Genomic DNA, 24,853 nt, shown 5'->3' with positions numbered 1-24,853 from the left:
AAAGAAAAAGAAAAAAGAAAAGGCTTTTAGTGTGTTCATCACCAGAATTGTGTTCATTGTACCATAGATAGGTTTTTATTCCACACCCCTCTACCCTATCCTTTTCTTGGTTTCCAATATACTTTAAGTCTCTTTGTGCCTGTGTGTACTCATTGTTTGGCCCACACTTAGTAGACACATGTGGTATTTGTTTTTCCATTTCTGAGATACTTCATTTGGGATAATGGCATCCAATTCCATCCAAGTTGCTGCAAACTACAGTATTTCCTTCTCTTTTATGGAAGAGTAGTACTCCACAGTGTGTGCATGTGTGTGTTAGAGATAGATAAATAGATAGATAATGAATAGAAATCATATTTTCATTATCCACTCTTGAATTTATGGGCATTTATGTTGATTCTATATCTTTGCTATTGTGAATGGTATTGTGATAAACACTTGCATATAGATGTCTTTTTAATAAAATGACTTCTTTTCCTTTGGGTAGATACCCAGTAGTGGAATAGTTAGGTCAAATGTATGTCTACATTTACTTCTTTATGGAATCTCCATATTGTCTTCCATAGGCATTGGACTAATTTGCAATTCAACCAACCGTGTATAACATTCTTTTACCTCTGCATCCATGTCAGTATGTGTTGTTTTTTGACTTTTTAATAATGGCCATTTGGAAAAGAGAAGGTGGTATCTTATTGTAGTTTTAATTACCTTTTTTCTGATGATTAGTAACATTGAACATTTTTTCATATATTTGTTGGTCATTTATGTATCTTCTTTGGAAAAATGTCTGTTCACGTGTTGTACCCACTTGTGATGGGGCTGATTGTTTTCCTTGCTACTTTTTTTTGACATCCTTGTAGATTCTAGATATTAACCCTTTGTTGGATGTATAGTTGGTGATATTAACCCTTTGTTGGATATAAAGTTGGTGAATATTTTCTCCCATTCTGGAGGTCATCAGTGTACTCTGTTGATTATTTCCTTTACTGTGCGGAAGTTTTTAAATTGAATCAAGCCACATTTATTTATTTTTGTTGTTGCATTTGCCTTTGTGGTTTTAATCATAAATTTTTTGCCTAGGCTGAAGTCTCGAGAGATTTTTATACATTTTCTTCTGGTTATAAGCCATAGTGGTTATTTATACTTTTTACACTACACATAACAAATTATGTTTTCTCTCAGCTAGCATCTCAGCTGGCTAAAGCTCTTTATGTATAAAATGATTCAAATTTTTATTCCTGGAGAGTCTAAATTCTAAGTGATTTTTTTCTTTCTTGAGTTACTGTTCTTTCATTAAATTTTACTATTGAAATATAGAAATGCTAAAACCTTCCCCAAAGAATTCTTTAAATGTATGCAGAGTCCTTACTGCATTGCTGTGTGGCAAGAATCCAAACATATCTTGATCACTATCATCTACTAGTGTAATATCCCTCTTTCTTATGTATATGCTCAGTTGCATGATATCCTTCAATTAAACTTCCAATTCAATGCAGTATTTTTATGCACCCTTCTGGAAACAGTTCTTCTGCCTTAGGAAATGATGCCACAACCCCAGAAGATTTAAAAATTGTGGTGACAGAAAAGAAAACTTATATAAGTGAGTCATAAGGTATAATCATCACAGAAATCATTCACACTTCCACTGTGGTGGCTAGCACCTATAGAGAATGCACACGGGAGAAATACTGGAAATTCAATCACATACTGCCTTTTTGTAAGATTACACTCCAACTCTTCATGTATTTTCCCCCAACTGCTACCAAAATTGAGCCTTCAATGGTCAATCCATTATTTTATTAGGCCACTTGCTCCTAGGTGATAGGGTACATGGAAGACCAGTGAATTTCAAGGTAAATACCTCAGCTTTACACAACTTTTTGCTGTGACATGAATTCTATAGTCAGAAGCAATGTTGAGTAGAATAAGATGGCAATAAGGAAAACAAACATTCTGTGGGTCCATGGGTTGTGTTGCTGGTTGAAGAATTACAATCAGAGCAAACAAATCCAAATCCAGATATGTATCTATCCTGATGAGAAAGTTGCTATACACTTTAGGATGCTAGTTGTCTAATATATTCATTGTTGGAGGCGGGTAACTGGTCCCTGATCTATCCTGAAGGCATGGAGTTTTAACAGAACCTTCATCATAGTTGGCCTCTGGTGTTAGGCTGAGCCCTCCATAGTGGTGGCAGCTTTGTGAGGAGGAAAACCATATTATTGAACCCATACCGAGGCTGGGAAAATAAGTCAGTGCCTATTTACTTTGTTTACAAGTAAGTGTACAATAAAAAACACTTTGATTTCTTAAATTTGCCCAATATCCAACCACTTATCATTTTTTGCTTTTGTTTGTTTCTTCATTTATCTGTTAATATAACCATTTTTCATGGTATATTTTCTCTGGCATTTTCTATGGTGCACATCATCAAAGGTGTCAGAAAGTTACACTTAAATCCTAACTTTTTAAAAAATCTAATGCTTAACTTTAAAATCTTCATTTTTCACACTGCAGCAGAAGCTCTATTTTTCCATTTTATACATTTTCCTTTCCCCAGATGTTGGCATATGGGTGACAGGTGAATTTCTTAGTGTCTCTTTAAAGAAAAATATTATATCCATTGGACTTCTATCAAAGAAATCAATTTTCTTTGATCTTGTGAGATTTGATGCAGTTGTTTTTCTATACACCGTCAATAGGTAATCTGAAAATGAAATTAAGAAAACAATTTGCAGTAACATAAGACAGAGCATCATACTTAGGAATAATTTTAACCAAGGAAGTGCAAGAATGGTATACTGAAAACTACAAAATAGTATTGAAAGAAATTAATGAAGTTTTTTTTTTTTTTTTTAAGGGAAAGCCATTTCTTGTTCATGGATTGGAAAACTTAACTATTGTTAAGATGGCAATACTTTCCATTTGGCAATACTTTCCAAATTAATCTACAGATTCAACACAAGCTACGCCGACTGATAGGAAGTAAGAGGATGGTGATTCACATGCATTCTCACCATTCTTAAGATTTTAGTAAAATTTCTTGAGTAATTTTTTTTTTCATTTGCTGCATGCCCTTAGTACCATTTCCAGAAACTTTAAATGGCCCAGTTGGATGGGAAGCCCTCAAGTGCGGCAAGGTCTACTGTTTATCAGCTACGGAAGCAGATGACAGTATTCTCACAAGCTCCAATATTCTGTGATGTGTTTAACATGTTATTCACACATTTAAATCTCTGCACTCTCTTTTCATGAGTGTCATTTTTCTTTCCACTACTTCAAGAAAAACTATTTATTTTTCCCCTTTTTCTCTAGTAAATTGTGTCTATGTATTTAGTGCATGTTCAATTTTTTAAACTTTATTTGTTCTTATGTTTAAGTCCCATATGCATTAGGTAGTCAAGCCTCTGAAAAATTCTTATAGTTTTTGAGTGATTAGAGATAGTAATATCTTCTTAACATCTAGAGATTCTCAGGTGTATTGGGCATAAGGACAAAATGGTAACTTGGACCCTTACTAACACAGGCAAGCTTAACTTTTAAAAAGGAACCAAGAAATCATAAGAACTTGAGGGCATGAAAGGTAAATAAAATTAGTAATTCCTGCCCAAGAATATATAAGTAGTTAGAGGAAAGGCTTCAAACAGGGACCTTATTCTTTTGACCTTTGAAAAGAAGAGGGTTGTCATCTGAGCCCAAAGAGGAGTTTGCAAATATAGTTTTCCTGTCCATTCCATGGCTCAGAATTCCTCTCACTGTGCCACTTGCCTGGGGAGTGGAATATATTGTCATAGCTCCAATTTCACCTATTTCTTAACTGGGCCCTATTTCTTAATTTTATTACTACTCATTTGGGAAAAATGGGTAATTGATAACAACAACTATTTAGAGAGATTTACAAATTCTCACTGTCCCTGGTCTCTTTGATTTATATTTGGGACTCTTTGGGGGATGGTTCTGTGTTTGCTTCTTTGGTCTTCTGGCCTCTGTTATTTATTATTTATTTTCAGAATAGGATTCAGTAATCTCCCACCATTATATGGATCATTTCCTAGCACCCTAAATAGAAATCTTTTTTCTCCATGGTATCTTCCTCCCCTTAGTGAAGATTCAATATAAACAGAACAGCGGGTTTCTGCTTTCCCAAAAGAAGGAATTATATTTTTAACCAAGATTGAGTGCCACAGATCACTAGCTTTTGTAAGGCACAACTATATTTGTCAATTATTTATAATTGGAATAAATACTAGAAGAGTAGATGACCTTAAATATATAAATAGATGATAATTTTGTCTACAGGAAAAAAAAAAGATTAAGTAGGTGGGTAAGTATCTAACTACTATTTTAGGGAAAAATACAGAGAAAATAATCTCTGTTTTAGCAATTGATCTATCCCTTCTGGAGCTCCTTCCTTCCAGCAGTGAGGATCGTTTGTTCTGATTAAGTTTGCAGCTCCAGTTGAATCTGCTTTCTGAAGGATACTTTACATTATCTTTTTTGTTCGTTAGGCTAGAATTGAACACATCATACTTTTTCTTATCTAATTCCAATGACATTAGAATTATTACTGCATAAAATATGTGTGTATGTGTGTTCCATATGCTTCTATAATTGTGCATCATAAATATTCTTAGGCATGCATACATGGTTTGCTGTTCATCAGAAAGAAGCATTTGAGCTCATAGTGAATTTTGCTCTGCCAGATGGCATCCCTGGTGTTCAAATATTTGTGACCTTCTTTGCTTTCTTGTCTTATTTACCGAAATTAGCTCTGATTTTTCTTATATTTACTATAGGCCCTAGATACTTAGGCCCACCATAAGTATTGGTTCCTTGCCACTTATCTGTTCAGGAAAAAACTCTGTTCTATATAACACTTCCAGATAAATTCCGCCATGCACTATATTTTTTTAAACATTATTCCCCTTCTCAAATAGCAACAATGTCTCCCATTTCATAAATATATAGAATAAATTCAAGCTCTTTAGGCTAACAATTCACAGATTTTTACTATTTTGTTTACTAGTTTGTTTTTGTCTGCCTAGTTTTCTCTCTACTCTTTTTTTTTTTTTTTTTTTGGATCCACGCTCAACAAACTAAGCTATTCATTTTTTACATTTTTATGTTCTGTGGCAGAGGTAAAAACTAGTGGATATTGCAAGCATGAGTATGGATGAGTTAGTAATTGTCCCATTAGTAATAAAAGATTATGAATGAGGCTTTTAGTTTTTATTAACAGGGACTCCTAGATCCTACAAGGGAAGTAAAAGATATTTTAACACCAATCACAATTTGGGGAAAATGGACAAATAAAATTGCAGCCTTTGTGCAACTGCATATACAGGGATCTTTAGATTCTGATGCAGATAATTACATGAAAGAACAATTCCTCTGGATTCTTATCAGACCATTGCCAATTCCTTGTGAAGCTGAAGTGCTAGCGATAGTGTCTGAAGGGCATCTGCACAAAACAGAGTAATAATATCTTTTTGTTTGGAGGAAAAAATTGTCATTCCAGATAAAAGAGTTCTACCTATATACAGGTACTAGATGTATGAAAAACTCCTCCAGTGTAATCCTCAGAAGCAGATGAAATCTAACACAACTGGGGGAAATAGTAAAGCTATTAGTGTCACACTGAAAGTTGATGCTTCGGGCCAATGGACATAGTACTAGGGATACTTCAGTGAGGATTTTGGAAAACAGAGAGTATCATCTGATACTTGTGACAGGAGTATTGGGTATATGGAAGTGTATCTATATATGGTTTGTCCACCTTGAACTTTAACTATTATTGCCATGAGTGATGACTTTTTTTTTTTTTTTTTTACCATGAATGATGACTTTTACTACATAGTACTTAAAGGCATTTTTCCACATCAAGTTCAGGTCTTTGACTACAGATATAAACTGATTTAAATGAGTAAAGATATGAAAAGATATAGGTAAATATAAACATAAACATAAATGGTATAAGTGAGTTTCTTCCCTAAAAATTTCCTTTTTGAACCTTTTTTCCTCCCATTTATATGTAGTATACGCTGCCTGTATTTGCCTGCGGGTAGGTAGCTACTCAGTAACTGTATGCTGAATATATATTTTAAGGAAATGTATAATATATTCTCCTCATTCCCACAGGATAGATTCTGAAATCCCTCTGGGATAGTTATTTATCAAATATTTATTGAGTACCAACTCTGTGTCGGCACTATTCTAGGTTCAATGACTATAACAGTGAACGGAGAAAAGTTTTTATTTCTAATGTAAAATGCTACAGTTTTTTCCAGTCAAAATCTCTTTCCAAAATTCTTTCTCTTTTCCTGATTGACTCACAGAATGTGCAAGTCACATAGGTTCACTCTGTGTGTGTGTGTGTTTCTATTCAAAACACGCAATTGGAAGCATTCAGTGTCATAGAAAGTGCTGAGTAGAACAAGTAGACTTCAGATTGATTCTTAATCACTCTATTTATTAACTAAATAAATTTGAATAAAGTTTTGTAAACCCTCACCTTTTGTTTGTTTGCTTATTTTTATGTGTATTTTAATGGAAGCACTTTTATGAGACAGTACTTCTTTAAGGCTAAGAAAATGTTCCACAGTTGGACTACATGGTTTTGAATACTGATTCTGCCACTTGGCACTTTTTAGCTGTGCCACCTTGGGAAAGTTTCGTATCTTCTTTGTTTTTTAGTTTTCTCACATGTAAAATATAAATAATACATGTAATAAAGTGTACCTATGGAGTTTTTTTGAAGATTAAATTAGTTCCTATATGGAAAATACTTAGAATAACTCTAGACCTATCAAGTATTATATGAGCTAACCCTTACTACTGCTACTGTTACTTTTACCTTTCTTGCAGCATTGTTAGAAATATAACTAAGATGTTGATAAATCCTCAGCATAGTACTGGACTGTGACAGTCACCCAATGAATGAACATTTATGACCGAACTGATCAATCATTTTTCATTATTCTAAGAAACTCAAAAGATCATTAAGGTCTGTACTTAAAGAGTAGTACAAAATTAAAAAAAAGTTTATGTTAAATGAAAAGAAATTTTGGAAGGAAGAAAGGTAACATAGCTGTCTTAAGGAAATTAATAGTTATCCATTGTGTAGAAGTTGCCAACAGCCCTATTGGTCCATGATACACTATGATCTCTGATAAATGAATGTAACATGTTTGGATTCAAAACATATAAAGTTTATATAATATATAATACACACATCCACTATGATCATAGTTCTGAAATTCAAACCAGTCATTATCATCCCTTATCTAAAGTACTTAGGAGACACATTAACCCTCAGGGTCAAGTCCAAATGCTGGCTGTTCATAAAACCTTTAATAAACTGACCCATCTCCACCTCCCTGGTCTTACTTCCTGTTGATCCTACACTACTCTACATTCCGTCCTGCACCAAACCTCTTTCATTTTTCAATTTCATCAGTGCCCAGGCTCCCTGTGGGCCTGTGTTTGAATGCAGTGCTTTCCCATAATTTACTCATCTAATTTAAATACCATCCTTGCTGCGAAGCCTTTCTTTTCTCCCTGTTAGCTGCTCCTGCTGTAATCTCATAGGTTTTTTACACCTTGGGGAAAGCATCACTTACATGGCTTTGAAATTTTATATATAGATTTCTCATATCATGGAGTAAGATTCATGAGGATAGGGACATTTTTATACATGCTTGTAATTTGACAGGCAGTTATTACATTGCAGAATATTTACTGAACGAATAAGTGGGCCACCTTAGTGAAGGGGACAAGTTAAGCTTTATCATCATCACTTCATACGTAAAAGCACTGAGGCTTTGAAGGCCAGTCAGTAAAATCTACTGAGAGTCAAATGAGTAGCCACCCCCACTTACACCCAACATCCTCTGGAGAGTTTGACACTCTTACCTTTTCACAGATTCACCCTGACTAGCTCTGGCTAGTACCTGGCTCATTTGATTTCAGTGCAATGTCTGCCTGATTTGATGTCTCTCAGTCCTGGAGGTACATTATAATGACATGAGGAAAACTACAGCTTGCTTTACACCCTCTTCAAAATACTTCAAACATTAAACATAGCTTAAATGTTTATGGGAAATGGAGGACTCCGAAACTGGTTCTCTCTTGAACTCTTAATTCTTTACTTCTTTTTTCTTCTTATATAAATTTCCCCCAAGTTTAAATGATTTTAATCTGGCAATATAGGAGATATATCCCAACCAGGATACTAGCGCTGAAAGAGTTAAGACACAGAATGTGTACATATTGAACCAGCTTTACATTTTGGAATAAACTCCATAGTTTTAAGGAAAATAATTATTTTTATATATTGCTGAATTCTACTTTTTAATATTTTGTTAAGAATTTTTACCTCTGCATGTCTGTACACATGAGTGATCTTGATCTGTTCTTTCCTTTTTATTAGGTTTTAATATCAGGGTAATATAAATGTCATCATTATTTTGGAATTGTTCCTATTTCTTCTGTTTTCTAGAAGAACTAGTATAGACTTTCTGTTAACTCTATAAATACTTGATAGAATTCTCAAGGAACACCTTCTGTACATGAGAATTTCCATTTTGAGAATTTCAATATTACTAATTCAGTTTCTCTAACATTTATAGGTCTATTTCATATTGGGTGTGTGGCATATTATGCTTTTTGAGGAATTGGTCCATTCCACCTAAATTGTCAAATGTATACATGTAGGATGCTCATATTATTCTTTTATTACTCATTTGATGTCTGCAACATCTAGAGTAATATTCTATTTCTTTCTTAATGTTGGTGATTTGTGCCTTCACTCTTTTTTTTCTTTTGCTTGTTTGTCAATTTTGTTGATATTTTCAAAGAACAAGCTCTTTGTCATATTCTCACTTCCCATTGTTTTCTGTTAGTTAATTTCCTTGCTTTCTACTCTTATCTTTCTTATTTTTTTCCCTTTTTTTTTTTTTTTTTGCTTTGGTTTTATTTTTTTTTCTTTTGTTAGGTTCCCATGGTTGAACTTATTAATTTGAGACTGTCCTTTTCAGATGTATGCATTTAATGCTATACTTCTCTTCAATATCGTTTTAAGCCTTCTTTCACAAATTTTGATAAGTTGTATTTTTATTTTTATTCAGTTCTGTGTATTCTTGTTTTATTTAAGACTTCTTCTTAAAAAAAAAAAAAAAAAAGACTTCTTTACCCCATTGGTTATTTAGAATTATTTATCTAGTTTCCAAATGTCTAGAAATTTTCCTATTATTTTTATGTTACTGATATCTAGTTTGATTCCACTATAGTAAGGGAAATATAATGTGTATGTTTTAAATTTTTTTAAACTTAAGATTTGTTTTATAGCCAAAGATGTGGGCATATGTTTAGCAGGAGTTTGAGAAAAGTTTTTTTTTTTTTTTTAATATTGATTGGAGTGTTGTATAAATGTTGATCAGATTCTTTTGGATGATAGTGTTTTTGAGTTCTATATCCTTGTGGATTTTCTACCTAGTCCTATAAATTGTTAAGAAAGGGATATTAAAAAAAAAAAAAAGAAAGGGATATTAAAATCTTCAACTGTAATCACAGTTTGCCTGGTTTCTGTTTTGCTTGTTCGCCTTTCAGCTGTACCAGCTTAGGCTTCACGTATATTGGAGCTCTAATCATTTGGTGCCTAGACATTTAGGATTGCTATGTCTGCTCGGGATGGACTCATCTCTCATTGTAAAATAGCCTTCTCTGACTCTACTGATTTGTTTTTGTTCTGAAGTCTACTTCATCTGATATTAGTATAGGCTTTCTCCTTTTACTTTGATTAATATTCTACAGTACATCTTTTTCCATTCTTTAACTTTCAAACTTTGCATACCCCTCAAAAATGGAGAAGGCCTGGGCATATTTCACAATGGTCACTCTCCTCTTCTGGTGGCAGAGCCAAGAGAGGACCTTTCTCAAACCTTCATCACAAAACCTGGTGTTTCCTGGAACTAAAACTGAAAAATATGTGAGAATCCTTTTAAAACTGCAGTGCCAGGATTTTCTATCACCACTAGTCTAGACTCAGTCTCTCAGCAGCTCATCAGAGTGTTTCAGTGTTCCTACATTATGTGAGCCCAGCTGCCTCAGGTCCTGGGGAGAAGACCTCAGCTGTGTTCTTCTGGATACACTCATCGCTCTAGTTGCAGAGTTGGCAGTGTGTCCTATGACCTCAATTCTCTCATGAGTCCAAGAAAAATTGTTGATTTTAGTTTAGCTAACATTTTCTTTCTTTAGAGATGGGCATGAGTCTTTCCATGTCAGTATCAAGGCCAGAAGTCCTATGTCAGTTTACACATGAAACACATCTGTTCATATTTCCATCCGTGATCTTCTTTACTTGCTTCTGATTTCTCTATTGTGAATTTCACTATTTCTCAGATTTCCAGAAAAACTGTGTAGATTTGGCTCAAATGAATTTTTGCTGAGGAGATTTTCTTTTTCTGAAATATCAGTAAATTAAACATTAATATTCTGATGCGAGGCATTCTAGACATGGTTTGGTAAAATTAACTGAAGGTGAGAACCAAAGATGAAGAATTTAATCAAGATTAATACCTTCATTTTAGAAAGTTGATAAGGGGTATGTGAGTATTTTGTAGTTTCTTCCATTAAATCTTTTTTTTAATAAGAATTGATGTCTTTCATCTACATAGGTAGATAATTTTTTATTTTTGGCAGAAACAAGATTATTTATGAATTGGACTACAGAAGTAATTTTCCCCAATTGACAAAAGACACAATTTTTCCCTAAAGTCCTTATCTAATAGCTCATTGTATATTAAACTGTTGCTTAGTCATTCAAAGTTTAATAGGGGTGAGGGAAGGCCTCTGTTTCATTAAAAAATACATTAACCAGTTGAAAATACACAATTTAGTACAATAAAATGTATTCTAAAGTACTATAATATAGTTTTTTTATTAAATGCATATAGAATGTTATATATGCACACTTTAAAACTAGATATAATAAAACGTGAAACAATGATGTGGTTTTTTCTTTTCTCCTTTTCGTATTTTCTGAACTGTATGATGAACAAGTTATACTATTGTGTAATTCAAACAAAATGACTAGTTTATAAATTATAGGACTTGAATAGAATTTGGGGTTTATTTCCTAATTTCTTCAGTTGATAAAAACCAATCATTTTGAGCCTTCTGTCTCATTTCTGCCTATCAGAATAATAACCTTAAGGACTCTGCTCAAATGTACATGGCTTTGGCACTTCTATGACAGCATATTCTAAGTCTCTTATTGATTTTAAGGTTCTTTCAGTGTGACAATGAGGAGAATGGAGAAGAGTGTGGGAAGGATGAAACTTACTGCTTGCCATTTGTCAAAGCACTAAGCTATGCAATTCATATTATTTTCATTAATCTTCACAATAACTTCATGACACAGGCAGTGTTGTCATTTTGCAGATGAAGACAAAGAAAATCAAATAGATTAAGGACTATTACATGCATTCTTATCACAACCTGCAGAACTAAGATTTTTACACAAGTCTATGTACAACTTGACCAAGGGTAGGTAGATAATTGAGCCAATTAGGGAATACTTGGTATTCATGGGCCATATGTTTAATGTTTTTTAGTGATCCCAAGTAGTGTTTGACATCCAGATTCTCTAAGTAAATAATTGTTTTCCATCATGAAAACCATAATGAACCCTGCTGCCATCTGACTTCCTTATTCTCTTCTTTATTGTACTTCAAATGTTAAAACTCTATTTGCAAAATTTTATTTTTTTGTTTAAAACATTAACACTTTTATGTTTCAACACCACCTTCTCTGTGATTTCCCCACCTTTTACCTCCCAGCTTAAATTTTACAGCTAAGTAACAACAGCTTACATATTTAGCACTGTCACACACACACAAAAATCACACTGATTAATGCCTTTGGAAACAGGTAGAACAGATATTATCGCTCTCATTTTATAGATGAATAGTTAAATTTCCAAATTCAGTGATTTGCTTAGAGTCATACAGCTTTTAAAATGCAGAGCTGGGCCTCAGGGAGAGTTCCCAGACTCCAGCTCTAGAGTTCTTTTTTCTTTCTGTGTTATATGAAGATAATACGAAGCCTTTTTCTGTGTCATACTTTCAAAGGCCCACTGTAAATTTTCCTACAACTTGTTTGTCCTCCATTCTTACCTTTTTATCCTTTAATTTGTTAGCTTTTTTTCTTTTTGCCAATAAAAGTTTTACTGCAGTTTTACTGCTCCTGAAAACTAAGGGTATAACCATTACCACATCCACCACCAGAATGGTGTTCCATCATCCTTGTTAATATCTTCATTACAAATTTATAAATGAATGTGTCTGATTGGCTGGATACTAATCATATGGTCATACCCTAGCTTTAAGACCAGCTGGGGAACCAAGAACAAGTAATTTAACCTATATAAATTAGAAGTGAACTCTGTCTCCCATCAAAATTCATTAAACATACACTTCACTGAACACAACATGGAGGTTGAAATAATTGTAAGTTCCTCACCTAGACTAATAACTGACCAAATTCCTGTACTGTTTCCAATTTATTTTTATATATTCTTTCCTTAGGCTAACTTTCTTTACTTTACAACTATGACTCAATTGCCACTCACCCAATAATTACTTTTGCTCTGTATCATTCTGGAGGTTCAAAACTTGTTGCGTTAGTTTGATTCATATCCTAGGAAATTCTTTTCTCAAAGTTCTCTGCAATATTTGTATTTAAATGAGTGAGCTTCTTGAGGATTCAAAAGAATGAACTAATACTTCACAAAATATTTCTAAAGTATGAAGAATATATTTAGCATCTTTCTATGTCTTTGGATCTTACTATATGCCTTGCTATTTTCCTTCAAGAATTTCAATGTTTTTACAAAATGTATTTCTTAGTCTGAATAACCCTTTCCTCTGCAGTATTTTTGAACAGTGGCTCCGAAGGCACCGTCCTCTTCAAGAAGTTTATCCAGAAGCCAATGCACCCATTGGCCATAACCGGGAATCCTACATGGTTCCTTTTATACCTCTCTACAGAAATGGGGATTTCTTTATTTCATCCAGAGACCTGGGCTATGACTATAGCTATCTACAAGATTCAGGTAACACTTACATTTTTTAGGTGAATTACTGAATGTAATTCAGTAGCAAATTTCTTTGAGAAAGTGCAAAACCTCATGTTTCTACAATGTTTGTCCTGAATGCTTTGAATTGGTAAAAGTTAACTTATCATCAACTTATTACCACATGAATCACATCCTGAGGGTCTTTAAATTCATGTCCATTCTGCTTAATATACGTCATTTTGTACATAGCAAAAAAGGGAAAAACAACAGTATCAGAATTTTTTAGAAAAAGTTTTGAGACATGACTGTATCAGCTAACTGCTGTGTGACCTTGGCAAATTTACTTCAATTTCCTGAATCTCAGTTTATTCGCCTGAAATATTGCAGTAGGAATACATCAAAGGACTATTTTGAGGATGACCTCAAGAAGTTCCCAACCTCAATAAGCTCCAAATCCAGCATGGAGAAATGATAATTTTGCAAGAAAGCACAAAAAAAAAATCAGTCTCTGTAATGTGCAGTTTTTTTAAGTCATAGCCAAAATCCTACAATGTTATAGAAGAGAAAGCAATGACTACTGAATTAGTTGAACATAAAAATACAAGACCATGAAGGATGAGTAGGCAGGCAGCACATAGAAAAGGGTAGGGAATAGCACACTTTAGGAGAATAGCAAGAAAGACAGAGGCAGAAGGTGTACACATCTATTAGTGGAATGATGGATTCTTCTATTTGAGTAATATGAGCAATGGAAAAATGACACTGAAAGGCAAATTTAGTCATTTAATAAGAGCTAACACATATTGAGTATTTTTTTATTTGCCAGGGAACTTTCCTGGGTGTTCCATATGCATTATTTCCTTAAATCTTCATACTTACTCTATTTCCTCCTTAGTTTTCATAGATGAGAAAACAGAGGCTTAAATAATATAAATAAGTTGTCCCAGGCCCCTTACTTAGTATGTAGCAGAGCAGAACCACAATTTAGGAGTAAGAGGGAAGCCTATATTTTATCAAACTTGTTCTGCATTTTTGGGTACCATTAGTTGAATGGACATAAATTTGATTGAACTGTTTGTCTTTATCTGAAGATTATACCCAGTATAAGGAATACTAAGAAGAGATCAGGTTTCTTTGGTTCTTTTTATAAATCATGAGATCATTAAGAACAGGGAATTTTGCAAAGGGTGGTAAGTTGTGGTAAGAAAACTCAAAAGGGGGCAGTTTCAAATAACATGTTTTTCCTTCCGTGCATAAAAATCATAGTATGTAGGCGGTGCCTGTGTCTCAGTGAGTCGGGTGCCAGCCCCATATACTGAGGGTGGTAGGTTCAAACCCAGCCCCTGCCAAACTGCAAGAAAAAATAGCCGGGCACTGTGGCAGGCACCTGTTGTCCCCGCTACTCCAGAGGCTGAGGCAAGAGCATCTCCTAAGCCCAGGAGTTGGAGGTTGCTGAGAGCTGTGATGCCACAGCACTCTACTGAGGGCAACAAAGTGAGACTCTGACTCTAAAAAAATGAAAAAAAAGAGTCTCCATTTAGAATTTTATGATTTAGTCTCCTTTTCCATTCCAGAACATTGCATGGGCTCATGGTTTTGAACATACTGTTGTTTCTGCCTAAATTCTGATTCTATCTCTCCATTTGTCAAACTCTCAGGTACACAATTATTTGTACATCTACAAAGGAAGGCTTATTCACTCCCTTTGTAGAATTGCATGGTAATTTTTTGTATGTATGAATCTGTTGTTAAGTTCCGAAGTCTAAATGTATTTTGCAAGCTTCTCTATTCTTAGTATCAATAATACCAGGTGTGGACTAAAGTCTAATTTAATCTCATCAATTTGAGTGCCAGTGATATAAACTAATATTAGATCATTAAATAAAATGTCTGATTTTGAATTAAAATTGTAGTTCATTATATTCCAAATAAGGAGCAATACAATTAATCCAAATATGGTCCTAAACTATAATAAATTTTTGTCATTTTAGTGGTAGTTTGTATATTCCAGCAGCAAAGAAGCCTGGAGAGCAAATGGCAATGAAATCACAAAAGTCATTTCCACATCTTTTTTTTTTCCTTATTTGTTTTGCCTTTTCTTTTTTTTTTTTTTTGAAACAGAGTATCACTATGTTGCCCTCAGTAGAGCGCAGTGGAGTCACAGCTCACAGCAACCTCAAACTCCTGGGCTCAAGTGATTCACTGCCTCAGCCTCCCAAGTAGCTGGGACTACAGGCATCTGCCACAACTCACAGTTATTTTTTCGTAATAGTTGTCATTGTTGTTTAAAAGCCCAGGCCAGGTTTGAACCCACCAGTCCTAGTGTATATGGCCAGTGCCCTAACCACTTAGCTACAGGCACTGAGTCTTTCCACAGCTTTTTGAGAATTGAATATTTTTCCTTGCAAGAAGGGGATCCAAAGCCCAGAAGAAGTGGCAGTCTGCTGTTATAAGGTCTGGTGAATATGGTGGATGACAGAAAGTTTCCGAGTCCAGCTTCTGTATTTTGAGCAGTGTCATTTATGCAACACGTGGCCAGTGCTGTCTTGTAAGAGGATTGGCCTGTTGTTACTGACCAATCTGAGCTGCTTAATCTCAAGCATCCTCATCATGCCATTTGGTTGCAGCAGTCACCCAACTGTAATCTTTTGACCAGGTTTCATAAAGCTATAGTAAGTGGATAATATCAGGGCTAGACCCAAAACAGACTCCATTTTTTTTTCCTTGGAAGCATGTTTCTCAAATTTTATTTGGTACAGCAATAAACTGGAGATTTTGTCATAATGCTTATCTTACTATGATCTTGGACAGGAGATCTTGGTGAGGACCAAGATTCTGTATTTCTTTTTTTGAGGGAAAGCAATTTTTAAAAAATTTTTTCAGATTAATATGAGGGTACAGATGATTAAGTTACATCTGTTAGGAAGAGCCCATGAGCCCAAGTTGTAGTTGTGTCCCACACCCTGGAGGTCTGCCGTATACCCTTACATTGTGTTAGGTGAGAGCACACCAATCCATTAACCCATTCACTTTTTTTGATGAGTAATCAGTTTTGGACTCTGTTTCAGCACTTCATCTTTATCCAAGCATTGTGTTAAATGTTTGTGATTGTCAGAAAGAATCCATTTTTCATGACATGTAATAATATGCTATAGAAATGGTTCACATTCATGTTGTGACAGCAAAGAAAGGCAAGCTCCCAGGTGATTTCTCTTCTGATGTCCTTTTAATTCATTCAGAAGCCATCTATCCAGCTTCTTTACCATGCCAATTTTTTTCAAATGGTCCAATATTATAGATGGAATAGAGACATCAAACTTTGCTGCAAATTCACACATAAGTTGAGATGAATTTGCTTCCACTACTGTTGATGGAGTCTGTTTTGGGTCCAGCCCTGGTATTATCCGCTTACTATAGCTTTATGAAACCTGGCCAAAAGATTACAGTTGGGTGACTGCTGCAACCGAATGGCATGATGCAGATGCTTGGGATTAAGCAGCTCAGATTGGTCAGTAACAACAGGCCAATCCTCTTACAAGACAGCATTATCCACTTTGGTCTCAGGCTACCCATGTGGCACATTTTCAAGATAAAAATAACCAGAACAGAGCTTCTCAAACCATCGATATACTGTGCATTCATTAGCCTCATCCTTGCCTCAGTTCACTGATATTTCAGCTGTCTGTATTGCATTGGTTCCATGATGCAACTCATATTCAAAAAATAACAAAACATTTTTTATTTATCCATGGTTTCACAAAAAATTGTTCTAAAAAAGATTTGAAAGATAATCATAAGTCAAAAAATGGGCTTGAAAGAATGAGAATATACCTTCATAATAAAAAAAAAAGTATTAAAGTGAAATGTTAGAGTTATCAGCTGTCATACTTAGTACTTAAGGAAATCATACATCTCTTAATAACCTAATATAAGTGAAGTTTGCTAGAAAACTTGTCACACACCACTTATATATAAATATATACATAGGCCATGTATATATTTAAAGTCATTTTTCAAGCATTCTATCATACCAACTATTGAATTTATTTATTCTTTCCACATATATTTACTGAATAACTACTTTGAATAAGATGTTGTCTTAGATGGTGTGGATACAGTGGTATGCAAACAATATAATCTCTATTTTCACAGAGCTTATAATACAAGAGAAAGATCTTAAATGACTACTTGCCTAATGGATCATTTATTTAGAAATGTGCCAATATCCAGAGGTCAATTAAGTGTTATTTCAGAGGATATGACAAGTAGAATTAACTCATTGCAAAAGGGACTTGATTATGGATTTTGGCCATATTATTAGACTAATAAAAGACACTGATGGATTTTAAGAAGTTTATCATAAAATTTGAGTTTGCAAAAGATTGTTGTTACTTCAGTGTACATAAAGTTTTGTAGCAATTATGAAACACAAGGAGAGAGGCCAATGACCAGGGAAAATGAAAGGTAGTTTGGATTGCAGTGGTGGGAGTAGGGAGGAAGAGAGAAAGCATGAAAGAACTTGACATTATTTTGAAGACCAAATTTACAACCTGGCAAACTATTTACATTGGGCAGTTAGATATGTAGGTCTGAAACTCAAAAGAGGTGTCTAGTCCTCAGATGCTACTGTGGGAGACATCAGCATGTTAATAATCTAATCTTTACAAGCCAGTGTAATAGTGATTGTTTTCTGTTTCACAGGGAAATAAAAAAATTTAAAAGATAATATGACTAATTCTAAATTACAAAGGTAATAAGTGTCAAATACTGAATCCAAAATGTATGATCTCTCTCTAAGCCCACAGAAGTCAGGGTTCCCTTTAACCACTATGTTGTCTTCTACACATATGCTGCACCTGATTGTTACTTCCCTGGTATCCAAAATGGATACATTTTATGGGAAAGGCAACGAAATTCCCAGGATGAATGAGGGGGCAGGAGTGTCAAAGAGTGACATTAGAGGCTTAAAGATAAATTACTTTCTTTAAGTAAAGATTACCTTATCTATTGCAAGGAAATTTGCACTAGAATATTTAGAATATTTATAGCAGCCCAGTTCACAATCTCAAAGATGTAGAAACAACCCACATACTGATCAACCCATGAATGGCTTCATAGACTGTGGTATATGTATGCCATGGAAAACTTTCAGCCATGAAGAAAGAAAGACTTTGCATCTTTTGTATTTACCTGAGGGGATTTGAAGAACATGTCTAAGTAAAGTATCTCAAGAATGGAAAAGCGAGCATCCCATGTACTCAATATAGTACTAATCTGAAAATAGTAGATCAAAAACTACAGGCCCTCATGAGAGAAAAATGCAATTAGTTCCATTCAAGAAGTAGGGAGAAGGAAGGGGGTCATAGTAAGTTCCCACCTATAGAATAAAATATAGGAGTATGTGGCACATTTCCTGGATGAAGGATTCAATTACAATTTGGACTTTGGACTTTACCTTACAAACACAAATAATGTAACTTAATCATATGTACCCTCATATTAACCCAAAATATAAATTAAAAATAAAAATAAGTGATGCTGGAATAACTGTATTTATATGAATATCTACATGGAAATAAATTAACTTGGACTCTTACCATAAAAAATGAAACTGATTTGAAATGTTTTATTTAGAGTACTTTCCACACATCTGGGAATTTACATAGTTGATTTTAGAGAAATCTGACTTTAATGTAAGTAACAGCAAACTAAGAGGGAAGGTAAGCAAGAGGATCACTTGCACCCAAGAGTTTAAGGCCAACCAGGGCCTCAAATATATCAAGCCAAAGAAAAAAAGCAGCAGCAATTGCCTATTTTTTGTATTATGAATTATTCTATATTATTTCATATTATCATTTCCATTCTACTTCCAATATATTTAAAATATATCTCCATCTATTGCTAAATTTTAAGTTTACTAAAACATCCTTCAAAATTCCATGATATAATTTTGTTCAAGAGGATCATTATTCATCACTTAGGTACTCATATATATAATTACTTAAGTGCTTCTACAAAAAGGCAGCTGATATCTGGCATTTATCAAACATTTTCTCTTACAATTAAATTTAGTGTTGCTTTAAAAAAGTGAGTAGCTGGTGATTTTCTTGTATAAATAACTGATTAAAAGGTGAGAACAAAATGCTTTGGCAAGGAAGGGTTATGTCCTCATTGCTATCAGTAAATGTAATCTTGCTTTCTGTGTGGTAATGCTTTGTTGAGAGCTTACTTCTTCTGGCATATTCTAAAACAGCTAGAAATTTGTTTGTTTAAACAGAATCTCACTGTCACCCAGGGTAGAGTACCATGACATCATTATAGCTCACAGCAACCTCAAACTCCTGGACTCAAGCAATCCCCTTCCCTCAGCCTCGTGAATAGCTGGATCTACAAGCATGTGCCACCATGCTTGGCTAGTTTTTTCTATTTTGAGTAGAGACTGGGTCTCACTTTTGCTCAAGCTGATCTCAAACTCCTGAGCTTAAGGAATCCTCCTGCCTTGACCTCTCAGAGCATGGGGATTGTAGATGTGAACAACCGCACCCAGCCAAGAAATTTGGTTTTTAAAAGGAAAGGGGGGAGTCATGTTCACAGTAACTGTGGTGTTTAATTCTGTAAATGGAATTTAAAGAGGCTCCTATCATTCACAGATTTGCTCAGTAACTATGCTTAGCTATGTGTATTCCTGTGGGCATGCTGTTTCTTTCTCCCTGGGAGGGCTTGCCATCTACATCACATGCTCTAATGCTAACTCATTCTGCTACTCAGTGGGACAGTCTCCCGGGATGCCTTCCCTGTCTTCATAGACACATGCAGCAGGGTGTCCCCTATTATCAAACTGTACCTTTCACCGGAACAGTATTTCCTCTTAAAATCTTTACCTGTCATCTTTGGTTTTTTTCCAGTTATTGTTTCTTTCATGAAAGGCACTCTGTCTTATATATTTTTTTACCCTGTCACAGGGCATGTAATGTGCCTCTGAATATTTGTCTTATAAATAAATGGAAGGATAAATGAATAGAAAAATGAAAGGTTAAATAAGACATAATACTTGCTCTCATGACTTGTGACCATCTTGAGAAGTATGACAGACGTATAAATGATTATAAATATGTACAATTATGCCAAGTGCTCAAAGGGGCAAAGAAAGAAGTAATCTGTAAATCAAACAGAGAAACTGAGTGGAATCAGCAACCAATGCACGTTTGAAAGAGAAAAACTCGTGTTAGAAACTAGTTAAGTTAAAATAGTGATGAAATTATTATGGAATAATAATAACAGTTATAAATTGCTTTCTATGTGGTAGGCATTGTACCGAGAGCTATACATAAATTGTCTGTTTTGATCATTATAAGCAAACTTTCTGAGCTACAGATTCTTCATTCATTAAATTAATAATATTTATTAACATTTCATATGTCTGTTGTATGAATAATTGGGTATGTGGATGCACTTTTTAAAGGATCAAGCACAAAACAAATAAAAGACTACATGATTATTTTGAAAAGAATGGGTTACAGGAAAAATGGAATTTTAAAGAGATAAGATTATAGAAAAATTATGACATTAAGAAATAATAAAAAGTACCATGAATGCTGAAGTTCGAAAGTAGAGAGCTGAAACATGGAAGTCTGAATTTTAGTTTAAAACTATTGAGATAAAAGAGTCATTCAAAGAAGACAGCCTCTTTTGTTTTTTAAGGCAGCTTCTCTCTATGTTGCCTTCAGTAGAGGGCTGTGGAGTCACAGTTCACAGGAACCTCAAACTCTTGGGCTTAAGAGATTCCCTTGCCTAAGCCTCTCAAGTAGCTGAGACTACAGGCGTCTGCCACAATGCCCGGTTATCTTTGTTGTTGTTGTTCAAGTTGTCATTGTTGTTTAGTAGATCTGGGCCAAGTTTAAACCCCCCAGCCTTGGTGTATGTGCCAGTGCCCTAACCACTGAGCTGCAGGAGCCAAGCCAAAGAAGATAGCTGCTTGTTGACAGTAAACATTGAGATCATTTGGGACGAATTGAAGTAGAAAAATAAGAGAAGCTTGAGAACAGAGGACACACTTAGAAATAGTATTTAAAAGCTATGAATGCATATGAGCTGAGCTTTTAACAATAAATAAAATAATATTTATTATGTGACTTATATGTAGCCAGCACTTTGCTAGGCATTTTAAATGTATTATGAACTGAATGTATATGATGTACTCCCATTTTCAAAATATTAATAATTCTTAAATAATTGATGATTCCAGATTACTTGCTAACATCCTTAATATATACCAGCTAAGCAAAAAGGAAAAGGAAAAGGGCAAAGACAGCTTTTAAGGCAATTGCCCAAAAGTTATATTTATTATTTTTGCTGTACACCTGAGTCATGTAGCCATAATTTCCTGCAAAGCAAACTCAGGATACATCTTCTTTCCACTGCATCACAAAATGGATCCAAAGTATCTTCTGTATACATTTCATAACATGTAGTATATGCATTATATATATGTATATGCATTATATAGTGTGTTCTATAAAGAACTTACTTTTTACAGAGAATCTATCTGTCTTATTGAGCTAATAGTAATCAAAGACTTGCTTTACTCAAAACTTGCAGTTTCCTACATAAGTTCTATAATTATATTGACATAAAGTTTAAATATCTCTTAAATTATATGTGCCCTAAATATGTAGTTGATAGTGAAAGTAAGATTTTTTTCATTATATTTATTTTTAGGTTAAGTATCTTATCTAATGATATTCTGTTCTTTTTTATATATACATATATATATATATATATGTCTGATTATGGATTCCTTAAATATATAATTATATTATATATTAATTATTTCAGGTATTTTTAGTAACACATTTTCTAATTATATAAATATAATACAGTCATTTTAGATTTTGGAAAATTTAAAAAGAGAATGGACACAAAAATAAAAATCACCTATAGTTCCATTACTCAGATGAATTACCTAGTATGCTTTTTTAGTTTTTATTGTAATTTTCTTGAATTTTTCCACATGTACATAAGCATGTTCAGCATATGTTTTAATTAATTTCATCTTAGTCAATAATGTATTTATGCTATTTTATAAGTCAAAGGGTATTCCAAGTCCTATAACAAAAGGCTTATGCTCCTAAATCAGCTACCTTAATTCTTTAAGCTATTTATTCTGATATTCACTTCATATTTGTGAATAATAGGCAATACTACTACTTATTCCTCAAGTTTATCTCTGGGGTTTCTCATATCTGAATAATGACTAATTCTCTTACAACCTTCCTTTGCCTTCCTCCACATTCTCAGTATGGTAATAATATTCTCAGTATTATTACCATACTGAGAATCTACATGTAGGATTTTCATTCTGTTTACTATGTACTATTAAAATATTATTCATAAATGAAGCTAGTAATACACTATGATTATATTTCTTTTCACTTGTTTTTAAATTACCCACCACTATTTATATCAAATTAAAAAAATTATAAATATCACCATTGGAAAATATGGGTGATTTACATTTTTTCCCTGGAATGACTTTTCTTGTATAGCTCTGCTCTTCTCATTCCTCAACTACCTAAATTATGGGACATTCCTTCACTGTAACTTCTGGGCCCTCTAACACATCCATTCAATAAACATTTTAACTCTTTCACTTGTGAATCAGACACTTCACCAAATGCCAGGATTACATTAATGATTAAAACATAATACCCACCTCCAGTCAGTTCAATAGAAAATATATTCATATAAATAGATATTTGGACCATAACATAATGAGTTCAATAATAGAAGAAATGCTAAACCTGTAACATATTAGATGTTTAAGGCTTGCTAATGGAATACAAAAATGTTCTCAAGGAGCTCATAGTAGTTGAGGAGATCAAAACTGACTTCATAAAACAATTCAAGAACAGGGTAAGGGACCCCAGTATGTATATTATATCTGAAGCATATGTCTGGAGTTATTGAAATTAGATTATTTCAGAGGTGGAAAAGTTTTTATTTCTAGACGGCAGGAGTCAAGGTTGTTATCCCTTCCCCAGGGTGTTTCGTTATGTGATCTGAAGCAACATAAATAGTCAGAATGCTCAATGTTTTTCCTTGCTCAGATTTATTTTTTAAAATACTTAGTCTGAGCATAGTGGCCTACACTTGTAATCCTAGTATTTTGGGTGGCCAAGGTAGGACAATTGCTTAAAGCCAAGAGTTGGAGACTAGCCTAAGCAAGAGTGAGACCCCATCTCTACAAAAAATTAGAACAATTATGGGCCTATAGTCTCAACTACTTGGGAGGCTGAGGCAGGAGGATCATTTGCACGTAGAAGTGTGAGCTTGCAGTAAACTATGATCACTGCACTCTGACCTTGGTTAAAATCTGTTGTTTTATTGAATGGTCAAAGATAAAATAGTGCTCTGTAGATAATTAGAACTGTTATAAAATCAGCAAAAGGAACTGTGGAAATAATAGCCAACATTTAATAGAGTGCAAACTATCTACAGGCACTGAATAATTTATAGATGTTTTCTATAAAATTTAAAGCATCCCAACAAGGGAATATCTGTTTTCTTATTCCCTGTTGAAGAAAATGAGGCTTTGGAATAGTAGTTATAAATTTCCCCAGCTTTTAGCTAGTTGTGTAGTAGAGTTGGCATTCAAACCCAAAGTACTATGAAAGGTGATGGTAATGATAATGGTAACAACAGAATAAAAGCTGGCATATCTTTCTATTTCAGACACGGACTCTTTTCAAGACTTTATGAAGCCCATCTTGGAACAAGCCAGTCGGATCTGGCCATGGCTCCTTGGGGCAGCTGTGGTAGGGGCTGTCCTCACTGCCATGGTAGCAGGGCTCAGCAGACTGCTATGTCGTCACAAGAGAAAGCAGCCCATTGAAGAAAAGCAACCACTCCTCATGGAAAAAGAGGATTACCACAGCTTGTTGTATCAGAGCCATTTATAAAAAGGCTTAGGCAGCAGAGTGAGGGTGAAAAGCTCAACCTCACGTTAACTCGCAGTAATGTGCAGGTTCCCAGGAGACATTCCAACCGAAACCCCTGATATTTGTTGGTAAAGACCATTCTCAGAATTGTAACCTAATACAAAGTGTGCCCTCTCTCCAACGGGGATAGGACACACCTATGTTTGTCTTATTGTTTTTGCTCATCCCTTTTTACAGTTTTCCCTAAGCCAATATTTCCGAGGAATGGATGCTACTTGGTAATGAGGAAATGTTGCTTAATCTGAATTAAAGTGCTCTTATAAAAAATAGGAATGATTTTCATTTTTGCTTTCTGATTATTTAAAGATCTGTTTCTTTTTTATTGTCTCCTTTGGTTTTAAGAAAGAAACACATCTTTAGTTTTAAGAAAATAGCAACACATTAACTGACTCCTTGAAAATTGAGGAAATTTCATTTTCCTCAGAGATCATGACATTTCCTGATATTTTACATTTCTGCCCCCAAATGCATTATGGATCTCAATCTTCAGCTCTTTCCTGTCATCATTCTAACTATACTCTTTAGGATTACAGAGAATAAGGGCTCAGCCTCTATAATATATCCAGCTAAGTGCTGTCTCAAGATATGTGCACTAAATATTTTGATAATGATACTTATAGTAAGTGCATTAACATATTTTTGCCTTCTAAGAAGGATAACATTTTGTTAGAGAAAGTTTAAAATGCTACAAAAAATTTGAAGGTTAAGAACAATTCTCTAAACATCAACCTGTCTTAATTTCTAGTAAGAAAACTTATTTCCATATTCCTTGAATATTAAG

The 24,853-nt window shown here is 34.2% G+C and overlaps 1 protein-coding gene across 1 annotated transcript in view; it reads left to right on the top strand.

The window, feature by feature from the left end:
* Positions 1–24,404, top strand: part of TYR (tyrosinase) — a 90,817-nt gene extending 66,413 nt beyond the window's left edge. Inside the window, exons 4-5 of the mRNA XM_003780835.1 lie at positions 12,930–13,111; positions 23,807–24,404. Of these exons, the coding sequence (XP_003780883.1) occupies positions 12,930–13,111; positions 23,807–24,033 (409 nt within the window). The 3' untranslated portion in view covers positions 24,034–24,404. The remainder of the gene's footprint in view (positions 1–12,929; positions 13,112–23,806) is intronic.
* Positions 24,405–24,853: the final 449 nt, after the last annotated feature.

Source organism: Otolemur garnettii, unplaced genomic scaffold, assembly GCF_000181295.1.
Source record: "Otolemur garnettii isolate 467f Iridium unplaced genomic scaffold, OtoGar3 scaffold00001, whole genome shotgun sequence".
Lineage (NCBI taxonomy): Eukaryota > Metazoa > Chordata > Mammalia > Primates > Galagidae > Otolemur > Otolemur garnettii.
This window is presented reverse-complemented; position numbering and strand designations above follow the sequence as displayed.